At 46.8% G+C, this 12,096-nt stretch overlaps 1 protein-coding gene across 1 annotated transcript in view; it reads right to left on the reverse strand.

Moving 5' to 3' along the window:
• Window positions 1-12,096, reverse strand: part of cntnap5a (contactin associated protein family member 5a) — a 140,638-nt gene that overhangs the window by 22,058 nt on the left and 106,484 nt on the right. The window contains exons 17-19 of the mRNA XM_013914947.1: window positions 11,893-12,096; window positions 7,152-7,391; window positions 3,621-3,842 (exon numbers count right to left, since the gene is read on the reverse strand). Coding sequence (XP_013770401.1) covers window positions 3,621-3,842; window positions 7,152-7,391; window positions 11,893-12,096 — 666 coding nt within the window. The remainder of the gene's footprint in view (window positions 1-3,620; window positions 3,843-7,151; window positions 7,392-11,892) is intronic.

Genomic DNA, 12,096 nt, shown 5'->3' on the forward strand with positions numbered 1-12,096 from the left:
GGGTGATACACACCGAACAGGGGCAAGTACCAACGCTCCTGACCAGGTTGCATGGGAGGGGCAGCTTCTGCGTGCGCCTTCTTGAGCGTCTTCTCCATAAACTCTAGGAAGTCGGCTTTCATCTGTGGTCGAGCCTTTTTCCTGTTGTTGGGGAGTCGCTGCCTCGGTGACCTAAACGGCAAAGGTGCGACCCAACTGTTGGAGCTGTCTTGGCAACACTCGGCTTCCATTATCCTTAGAAACTCCAAATCTTCCCTGGATGGAGCAAGTTTGTGGTCGTTGGGAGTGCGAGCGAAGACGGTTTGCCCCAAATTGTCTCCGATTAGTGTTGTCGGGGTTCGCGCTGGATGTTGTTGATAGTCACGTGCTTGTTCAAACACCTCTGTCACTTTGATCTGGTTATTACATGGCTGGAGATGGCTTGTACGACCGTTTCTTAGAACGGCTGTTTTGTAACTTCTCACCTCCAGTGGTCTGTGAGCACCTCCGAGGCACACATCCCCGACAATGAGCCACCCCAGGTCGAGCCTTTGGGCAAAGGGAGCATCTCCTGGGCCACTTATCTGCTCTCGGACCTTGTGGACCCGTAAGATATCTCTGCCCAGTAAGAGAAGAATGTTGGCGTCTGGGTCCGGAGGTGGTATCTTGTCAGCGATGCATTTTAGGTGGGCATGATGGTAGGCTGCACCGGGGGTGGGAATCTCCGCACGGACATTAGGGATTTGGTTGCACTCGAGGAGTGTAGGCAGAGAAATACTCAATTTCTCATCCAATGGCTCTACGGTGTAGCCGCTGGCTCTCCTCCCCGATGTCTCCGTACGTCCCGCGCAGGTCTTTAGTGTGTATGAGTACGAGCGCCCAGAGATCTTGAAGGCTTCGAAGAACTCTGACCGCGCGAGAGAGCGATTACTCTGCTCATCCAATATAGCGTACATTCTCTTGGCTTCCCCTCTGCGTCCATTTGGGAACACCCTGACGAGACAGATCTTAGCACACGCTCTGGCACTCAGACCTTCCCCACATACCTGTGTGCACGTTGACTTGACCTCCTGGTTATCCGCTTTGTCCTCCTCCCCGCTATCCTCTGAGGTGGAAGGGAACGACTTGGGTTTCCAGGTAGGTGGGTGGAGGTGGAGAGCTGTCACGTGAGCAGCGCTCCCACACTCAGTACATGTTATCTCGGCTGTGCAGTTCTTTGCAAGATGTTCTGTTGACGAGCAACAGCGAAAGCAGACGTAGTGTTCTTTCAGAAGCTGTTTGCGATCGTCTAAGCTCTTCTCACGGAAACCTCTGCATTTCCTCAGAGGATGGGGCTTTTTGTGCAGGGGGCAATGTTTATTCGGGTCGATGCGTTCCCTGCTTTCTTTAGACTCTGACTTGGCAGTGCCTGAGACCTGTGTCTTGTGGGCGTGAACGGACGTCTTCGTGGGCCGCTCCCATTTATTCCTTCTCTCGGCTGGAGGGCTTGGCATGAAGAGGTTGAAACTTGGGTCCGTAGGTGCTTTCGCCTCGGTGCGGATGAAGTTCACCAACACGGAGAAAGGTGGGAAGCTGACGAAATGTTCTTGTTTGTATCTCGTCCCGTGGTATAGCCACTTTTCTTGTATGCTGTATGGAAGTTTCTCGATGATGGGCTTAATTCCTCTGGAGGTATCCAAGTACGACATGCCTGCGAGGTAGCCATCTTCCTTGGCGGCTTGTAGCTCTGACAACAGGTCGGCTAGATCCCGGAGCCTCCATGGATCCTTTGTTGTGAGCTTTGGAAAGCTTTCTAGTTTGCTGAACAGAGCTTGTTCGACGGCTTCTGGCGAGCCATATACTTCGTCGAGGCGCCCCCATGCCGAGCACAGTCCAGTAGTTGGATTCCTGATGTTGACCGCTTTTATTCTTCTTACCTGCTCTGTTGACTCCTTTCCCAGGTGTTTGGTTAGGAGGTCGAGTTCTTCTGCGGCAGACAGGTCTAGATTGGTAATGGCGTTCTGGAACGATGTTTTCCAGGCCCAATAATTTATTGGCTGGTCGTCATATGTGGTGAGACCTGAAGTCACCAAGTGGTTGCGAGCAAGATATTTGATGAGGCCGGTGGTTGTAGAATGGTCATGGTCACCTCTGTAAGGCGTCCCATGGACGGGCTGGTGCGCGGGAGACGTAAAATCCTGTTTGGGGTTCTGCTGCGGAAGTGTTCCGCTAAATTGGGGAGTTGGAGGGGGGTAGAAGGGCGACTTAGAGCTCTGTCGTAACGGTACATCGCTTTTCCAAGGGCCCTGAAGAGCTTGGTGTGGCGTAATAGCAGCAGAAGCAGCAGCTTGGGTCTGACCCGCGTTATGCGGGTGGGTGGCTGGTCGAGAAGGTGGAAGGTTATCTTCTGTAGCCGATAGACCCTTGTTGCATAGGCTGGCCTGCTCGGAGATAAAGGCAGCCACACGCTGGTCTTTGATAGACTGGGAGACCGGGCTGTTAACTTCGCTGCGTATTTTGAGACCCATATCTTGTAGACCAGCTACTAGGGAGTTCGCCTCTGCAACGGCGGCATCCCTTTCCTTTTCGTCGATTAATGCGTCGAGGCTGGCTTCAATACGTGCTTGCTCCACTTTAAGCTCGATTTATCTTTTTGAATGTGCCGCTCTAGCTTGCGCGGCTTCAGCCTTTGCTTTTGCCATGGCGATGGCTATGCTGATTTTTGAGCCAGACGATGTACCAGATGAGCGACTGCTCCTTGAGCGCACACACTCTGACTGGTTGTCTCCAATTCCTTTGTCAGCATTGCTACGTTGTGACATTGCGTGCCGTTGGATCTCCGGTATTGGGAGATGTGGGCTGCGGCGAAGTTTTCCGAGGCTATATTGGAGGCTGCTTATCTCTCAATAATGAGTAGCTCCGTACAGTGGCGATCCTCATATCCCTATTAGCTGCGTTGCAGTCTTTTCACTGTAATAGGCTAGGTTTCCATTCAGCTTAAACACTCCCAAGAAAATCTCCAGGAGTCAGACGATTGGATTCCAGAAGTTTTTACTGGGCACTTTTTATGAAAAGACTATGCCTTAGCGAAGAGAAAAGGATTAATCCTGTAACGGCGGAGCTGGCGGTTGAATGAGCCCACACGCTAATATCCCGAGTCACACAGTAGATTCACTTCCTGACTCTCAGCGTAAACTGCTCTCGTGTTGTCATGGTTACGAAAATACACACACCGCTCTAAGCTACGATAGCGAGATAAAGAGAACACATTTCTGGGGGCATAACACCACCCGAACGCTGAACTCACCCTTTGTTCACGTGTCAAAATTCCCCACCTGGACTGTAAAACAAACATTTGTCTCTTGATGCTCTTAAGAACAAAGCCCAGATTGCTCTGTGATCAACACATACTCAAAATAACTACACAGGAATCCAAGTCAGAGGGCTACGGGGCCAAAGTGAACCTTGATTCATAAAAACAGAGTCAAAACAAATTTTTCCTCCCATACTGTGAAAGAACTGCTGTAGTTCTTCAGATACCAGGATGTTATTCAGCGCGGCTTCTTTGCCTACGAGAAGCATGTTCATGTTTTTAAAGTTTGCATTCACAAAGAACACGGTTGCACAACTACAACATTTCCACGTGTGATTCCTGTACGTACCATTTGTGGCCAGGATGACAGCGATGTACTGCTGGCTGAAGGTGCTGACAGTGAGCAGCATGGCTGGTCTCTGGGAGGTGACGAAGCTCAAGGCCACGTCCTCTCTGGCTCTGCTGTCCGTGGAGGAGGTGGAGGCCTGAGAGCTTCTGTTCTGCATCACTGAGAAGGGCTCCTGGAAGGTGTAGGTGACGGAGGACTCTCTGTCGAAGGACACAGACACCTCTGTGCAGACACGGGGAAACAGAAGAGACGCGTTCAGGTGCTGATTCAGCCTTTAAAGAAAAATAACTCAATAAATAATCAGCGAGACAAAATCAGCGAGCTCCTTCAGATGTGGTTTATTCAGTATCAACTGGATTTCATTGCTTACCTAAAAATAGCCCAGCTTCAGTGTCCATCCAGCACAGCAAGGCTGCAGCAAAACTCATTCTACTATTTCATGATATTCGTGCTGTTTTCACCACTCGGGGCAATTTATCAGACTTCACACGGCTCCCTCTGTGCCCACAAATATTTTTCTCTCCCACAAATGCAGCCTCACTCCCAGAGACCTATAAACAACTTTGATGTGTAAAACTGTTGCAGTTCTCACACTCGACCATACAACCGTAAAACAAGCCTGCGAAGCACAGTGAGGAGGGTCGACAGCGTCTTTCCCCGTGCTCACTTTATTAAAGCTACGAGGTGCAGACATACAATAATGTATAAAGGCTGCTCACTCAGTGCTAGCAGGTAGCTAATAGGTACGTTTACAATATTATCACATTTTCATTTATATGAATTTCCACTGCAGTGTAACTGCATTTGCATTATTAATACTAAATGTTCACTGACAGTATTATTTGATTTTCATTCGGTATATTCAGAGTAGTCACAGTGTGGTCACAGTGTGGTCACAGTGTGGTCACAGTGTGGTCACAGTGTGGTCACAGTGTGGTCACAGTGTGGTCACTGGGCAACAGCTCATATCTGTGTTACACCTACACTCGTCTGCACCGTTCACCTCAGACCAGCTGCAAGTGGTTTGACTCCTCACACTATGTTTGTCTTCCATCACCAGAAGAACCGTCTGGTTCCCCTGCACCAGTGTGCGGCTCATTACCTGCAGGAACTGTTTGCATTAACTTCATCAAAGCTTCACTGAACTTTTATTGTTGCAGGAAATCTGGAATTTGAGCAGGTTCCAAAAAGAAGATGATCACATTTGCAGTTTTACAGTTTCCCAAATACCTTCATGCTTAATGAAAACTGCCTACGTTTCAGTAGATATATGTATACACACACATATAAATATATATATGTGTCCAAGTTTCCTTTTAAACCTTTCTATTCATGACTGTGTTTGTTTGATACGCTGCAGCAAAAGCCTGGATGAACTGAACACCAGACTTGTTTTTAACTATTAATCAAATTAAGCTTAATTAAGCTTCCATTAATTGTTATGTACACTTAACTAATAATCCAATCACATAGTGATATTGGCTTTAAAATCCATATTTGAATGCATTTCAATCAGTGTGCGTTCAGCTGATTCTTTCACTCATTCGAGAAAGACGAGTAACAAGCTGGAACCAGGTTCGTCTGCAGGAGCCTGAGAGGACCTGACTGCAGCACCTGGTGCTGAGGCTGCGCTGCTAGCTTGTTTACTGTCTGGGTTAAAAAGCAAACCATAACTTAACGCTCAAATGAAATGCAGAACGTGTTGGGGAGTGGGTGGGATGAGATCCGCGTTGTGTCTACCCACCATCTCAGTGTGCTGCTGCAGCGACACGTTAGCAGTGAGTGTGTCAGCAGTGCTACAGTCTCTGCTGCTAGCACACACCACTGAAGCAGATAATCTGTAGTCAGCAGCAGCTCAGCTGCATGTCATTGCTGGGTGCCCGGCTTTCAACAAAAGCGTTTACACTAAGTAAAGAACAGAAGATGAAACTGGCTCCGTTCTGTCATGAAGCAAACGCACTTTCATTTAAATCTCTGCAACTCCTGAACACAAACGCAACATGCACTCTATGGTAGACAGGATATACATGGATAAAATGAATCAATACTGCTACTTTGTATTCCTTCAGTCTTTGTGCTTTAGGGCTAGTTCTGATTTATGTAACTGAGGTGATTTTGCAGTAGTTTCGTTTTGATTCCCAGGGTCGTATCTGTAGGGACCACGTGTTGTGGAGGCTCAGGAAATGAACAGTTCTCCAAAAACCTGATTTATACATGAAAATATTCTCAGCTTCTGGTTTGAAGTCTTACTTGATACAACACGAACGTCACTTTGTAACTGATGGACCCTGGAGTCAGCGTGCGCCTTTGACCATGTAAGTGACGAGCTGTGAGGAGGGGCCAGCGTCACTTTGCTTCACGGTCTGATCTGCTCTGTGTCACTTCCTGTTTTAACACACCAAAAGGATCTGCTTGAGGCTTGAAGACAGAACTTTACTAAGCGATGGGTCACTGGCACCACATCTACCTGTGGGGTTACACAGTGGGCCATTACCAGGACAGAGAAGGAGCTAAATGTAGTGGGAGAGACAACAGGACATCCTGAGAAAGCGCGAAACTCAAGCTGCTGCAGTCACTACTCAAAACAAAGATTTCCATGTGATCGGTAAAGCTGTTACAGCAAGGAGAAGAAGCTCATTGGTTAGAGCTCCAGCACGCACTCAAAGTATCACTATCACTGAGAACAGACGAGCATGTGCAGATGAATATGTCAGTCAGCTGGCGAGCACATGGGGATGCAGCTAAATGTCTGCTCTTTGTTTGCTTTCACTCACACTGCAGAGAGGAAAAAGCTTTCAGTGACAAACTGTTAGTGTGACTTTGTTTCCCTGAACGTCTGCAGCACACGTTAGTGTGACTTATACAGCAATAGAGACACAATGGAAGCACGGCAACATTAAATAATCGGGAATGATCCTTTCAGATGCAACAGCACTGCATTTAAACTGTTTCCACATGACAAAACTTTGAATATGCAGTGCTTGAAAATCTGCTTCAAAAGCTCGCACTCCCACGCAGAGCGAGATGAAGCTGAAACCACGCCTGCAGAAACAGCCAAACCACGGCTCGCTGTAAGAAACCAGCAGCATCTTTGAAGCGAACAGGTTAACATTCCAGACAGGACGGAGCAGCGTAAATTGTACTCTGTGATCAGGCATATTTGCAGCCAGGCTTTTCATCTCTGTTCCCACAGAATGTATGTTCAATTTGTTTCTTTGTACTGCATCCATATGCTTGTTTTCACAGCCTGCTCCTCTGCTATTTGTGCTGGCTGTTGATGGGTTTTTGTTGTGATTGTGTCTGCTCTCTTCTCTGCTCACAGACTGCATGAGATAATTTGTTCTAATGCATTTGAAATGTTCTTGGAGCTGGAGTCAGGACAGGTATTAATTGCCTTCTGCATTACTTGCATTTGCTATCGGTTCCCTGTAATGGAATAACCTCGACGGTGATCGATCATCTGTTTGTTAGAATCAACATCATTCAATTAAATGAATTACGCAGCCTGCACGGTTGTTTCCAAGGACTCACCTTGGTTGCAGGTGGTTCCTCCGTAGGCAGACTGTGAGCAGTCACAGATGTAGCCGTTGCTTTTCTCCACGCACCTCCCTCGGTTGTGGCAGAGGCTGCTGGATCCGGTGCAGTAGCCGGGACAGCCGGCGCTCACTCCCGGCGTCATCTTGGCCCTCTCCTCCAGATCGAAGCTGACACCATTGACGGTCAGAGACCTGATGCAGCCCAGGAAGCCTCTCTGCTGGGACGCCGTTCCTCCTGAGACACACATTTAGGATGCACAGGTGATGTGGTGGTATAACGCCCTGCAGCAACTTTAAAATCAGGGTTCGTTTAAAACTGAATGTTAAATCCACGAAGTCGCCAGTGAGCTACGCAGCGATGAAGTCAAGATGAGCTTGTGTTTTAGCCACACGCTAAAGAAGTTTCAGAAAGCAGAGCTCGGCTGTCCTGAGCTACGTGGATATGCTAGGTCGCTACACGCAGAGGTGGACGCAAACCTTAAAACTGTTGCATGTTTAGAGGTGCTGTGCGCGTTCAGGAAACATCACCAAACTGATATATAAATGTATAATTTGATAGACGAGGTGTTGTGGGCGAGACAGGACAGAAGAAATATGACTCGTGACAAATTTCTCCTTTCTGAAGGTGGAAGACGGATGACTTGAGATTGAAAATAATTGATCTGAGAAATAAAAATACAAACGTGTGAATATAATCTCCTTTCATGATCCCCCGAGGCTGACAGATGATACTTGTTAAATCCTGTATTGTTCCACATCGACTGAGGCTCTGCCTATATTTATATATATAGCAGGCATTCGTAATGAGCTGCCTCAGGTGAAATCTCTGGTGAAATAAGGCATGTTTGTGATGGTGGGAGCTGTGTTAGCTTTTGTGCACACGCTGACATTGTGGGGCTCTGTGTGTTTGGCACTGGGCTGACCGGAGGATTCAAACCTTAAACTGGCACCAGTGTAACTGTTACACTTCTTGGTTACACGTGGCAGCTCAGCAGTGAGCAGCAGCATCTGAAATAAACACAATTTTAGAAGCTGCCAAGTCTCTTACAGGCATTTTGTTTTCATTCAGTTTAATAAAAGTGTAATCTGAACATGATGACATAAAAGTAGAACCAGTATGTAAAGTACAGCCTGTGTGGAGGACAAACGTTCAGCGAGTTTAGCACACGACTGAAAAACAGAGCAACAACATTTGAGTGAATGGACTCGATGGATCCCAGTGCTTTAACAAACACGTGTCGAGTATCAGGTTCATGTAAATACTCTCCTCCCTCTAAGCCTTCATTTTCCATTTTTCTATCTGTGTGTGAAACTTTTCATTGGGAACATAAATTTGCCATGTTTGAACCTTGAAGGCAACACTGCGCAAACATCTACCTGTAAAGCTGCTGAATGGATAAAATAATGGAAAAGAGCGATTGCATGGACAGTGTGACATAAACTCGTCTTTATATCAGCGATTAAAAACGTCCATCCTGGCAAAATGTAAAGTCCAAATATCCACAGTTGGATTTTCAGCTTTGAAGCTGAAACTTAGGCGCACGTGTTTTATGCAGAGCACAGCCACAGCCACACTTTACAGGCTAAAGAAAAGTGATTCTCAGCTTCATCTGACAAAACAGCACCAGCTTCAAGTCTTTGCATTGTGAGCGAGCTGTGAGCCAACTCTGGGCCAAACTTTAGAAAGTGTTTGCAGTCGAGCTTTGGGGATTTTGCAAGGTCCATGAACTCAAAGTCTGCACATCAGTCCTTTTCCACGACGTGCAGCGGAAGCTCACAGATGTTCCTGCGAGGCCGTGAAACAGAGAATCACACGTTGTTTCTTTATGATTACACACACACTGTCTTTATATTTACAAAGCTTCTAATCAAGGCTGTTATTTTTGTCTGGAAACATCAAAGCTGCTGTTTTTAATATTCACTCTAATATTGTCTCTGTGAAGTGTTGTTATCTCCTCCCACAAGAGCAGGAAACGACATTTCAGACACAGTCACATGTTAGCATGAGACCAAACTCAACATCACTCCTGCGCTTTATGAAAATTAAATCTTCAAAAGATAATGTTTTTCTTGTGAGATCCACCGAAGATCGATTGTCCTCTCACTAACAAACGATTTCAGAAGGTGAACGATCCATTAGGTGAGGAAAAAACAGAATTTAATGGGATCTCTCTTTATTATTAAGCAGAGAGATTAAAATGTCAGCGTGTGAACGGCTGCTGCAGAAATATGAGAGGAAGAGAGCAGACACGCTCGCTGACCAAGACCAATCATGAAAAAACAATCAAATACATTTGAAATTGGCTTAACAGCAGAGCAATGCAGATCTTAATACAACACTCCGATGATGTATGTGTATTTAAAGAGCTTTTGTTGCTGTAATTACATTTCCTCTCCATCCTGGCTGTGAGCAGATAAATCCTTCCTGTGACTGTCAGAGTGGACATCGAGAGGAAACAGCGACGCTGCTGTCAGACGACGCCCCCCCCGCCGAGCTTCATGTTCACTTCAGCTCAATTCAGCTTCATGAAGTTTGGGCCTAAAGCTGTAACGATCCACAGGGTGCAGGCCCAAGTACAGGACACGAGACACAGCGAAATGCAAACACATCTGTCTGACTCAGGGGAGAAAAATGGCAAGGGGCTGATTTGCAAGGATGAAATCCTTTTTGCAAAGATTTCACAAGGAAACACAAGGAAAGCTCAATGCCAGGCACTGCTAAGAGAAAGTGGAACGTGACAAAGGGAACTGAGGTAGCATCTGCTGGGGCAACAATGATTCATTGATGGCAGCAGGGGGCAAAAAAATCAAAGAATTTACAGAAAAGCAAAAACAAGTGACAGCAAGTGGATCATTTTCACAATAATGCAAAAAGAAGGTAAAGATAAGATTGTGTCATTGCACAGTCAGACTAGAGTCCAGACATCCATCAAAAATGGTGGAGGGCGATGTCTGCAGCTGTGAGCAGCAGAGCCTGTAGGTGACCACTCGACAGTGACAAAGATGGATTTCCAGGTAGCGGAAAGGCTGAGCACCTGAGCTGTGACAACAAGGAGCGACTTGGAAAAACTCTGTGAACTGAACGAACTGGCAAGGAAACGGCTAGAACGACACTTCAAGCAGAGCAAGACGCACTGGGAGCGAAGGTGGAGGCAGAGTATGTACACAATAAAACAGGAAGTTAACAGAAACCCCAAACCATGATGATAACAAGCAACATGGACGATAACGACACAAGAGCAAGTCTAGCAACAGTTTTAGAAAAACAAATAAATGAGCAGATATAAAACACATTTATCCAAAAGTCTGTTTAATTACAAATATATTTGTAATATTCAAAAAAGCTCAGCAGCTACTAGCTGTGCTTGCACACGCTCAGTGCTCAGTATCAGCAACAGCACACAAGCATCAAAGAGAACATCACCATCACACCACCGTGCTGCCAGGCTGCAGCCCTGGAGACGGGGTGAAGACTACCAGTGTCACCAACACTCAGCCCAGTCGGGTCAAAGTAAAAGATCAAACTAACAGGATGAATGCAGCGTTTACTGTGGGCATCGGAGGCAGCTCCGCCCTCTCTGTTCTAATCCCCTCACACAGTGAAGCACTGACATGCACACTTCTGCAGTCCACAAGCTGAAGTGATTCTTCAGTTAGCGAAAAGCTAGATTATTGGCAAAAGTTCACATCTGTGAGCTCAGAAAATAGAAATGACATCTGAGTATTTCACAGCAGGAACGACATGCTTTTATCACACTTGTCTCATAACGATGCAACTTGCTGTCTGACAGCATGTCGTGCCTTCAACAGCCAGAGACGATATCTGTTGCCACGTCGCAGTAACGTGGTTTGCTGCCACTAAACCAGGTTTCCCACCTTTCCAGCTGCACTTGTAGAACAGCCAGCAGGAGTAATCTCCCCTCCAGGATTTCTGCAGGATTTGAAAAATCCTAAATCAATGCTTTTTAAGCCATTTAAGACCTCAAGAAATAAAAATGAACAGTGACTAAATGAATTCAGGCTTATTGCTAAGCTCAGGTCAGAGGTGCAAAGCTCCAGTGCTCGAGGGCCGGCGTCCCTGCTGCAACACACCTGAATAACATTAGCAAGCCTTGACTGCATGCTGAGGAGGCAGTCCAGCCATGTGACTCCTGTTACAGCAGCTCATGAGTGAATGCACAGTGCAACACAAGTACTTTCTTAAGATTTATTGAGATTTACTTGAGCAGGGTAAAAATATAAAGTCAAACTTCCCTTTCTCTTGTTTTTCCATCTCCCAGAGTTCTCCTAGTTTGCTGTTCATCCCAGAAAATCCCATCTTTATACAGAACCTGCTTACGGACCAGTTATTCCATGTTGATATTAGCAAAGCATTAAAACAAATAAGCAAAACAAGTGACACGAAGCCTCTGACGGCAGCGTTGTTCTATGAAACAGGAAGGTGTGGACGTTTCCTCTCAGGCTCTGTGAATAACGATATGCCCAAAGTTTGACCAGCGAGAGCCAAAAATGACTTCGTACCACAGCTTTACCTGAACCTGCTGACCTGAAACCTCAGGGGTCACTGCTGCAGGCTGACTGGATAACTGCATGTATGAGAAGTTAACATGTATTCATAATAGAGCACCCAGGGAGAGCATTTCTCTACAAAGGCATGTTTACATGTTTCTGCACTGCCTGTTTAAAAGTCCTTTAATGCAGACCTGAGTAGTGGAGTGGGTGTGATCTCAGCCTACCTACGAACAGCTGGCTGCTGAGCCGTAAGCGGAGGTGTCCGTCAGCCGGAGCCTCCAGGAAGCGGAGGGGGAGCTGGTCGACCTGCACGGAGGCCTCCTTGGCGTTGCGCTCCGCCCTCACGTAGTGCCACTGCCTGTCATTCAGAGGGACGTGGGACTTCACGGACAGGACCGCCGGACCGTTTCCCACGTCGAAGGAGAAAG

This window comes from Pundamilia nyererei, unplaced genomic scaffold (assembly GCF_000239375.1).
Source record: "Pundamilia nyererei isolate P.nyererei 1_Seehausen unplaced genomic scaffold, PunNye1.0 scaffold00239, whole genome shotgun sequence".
Lineage (NCBI taxonomy): Eukaryota > Metazoa > Chordata > Actinopteri > Cichliformes > Cichlidae > Pundamilia > Pundamilia nyererei.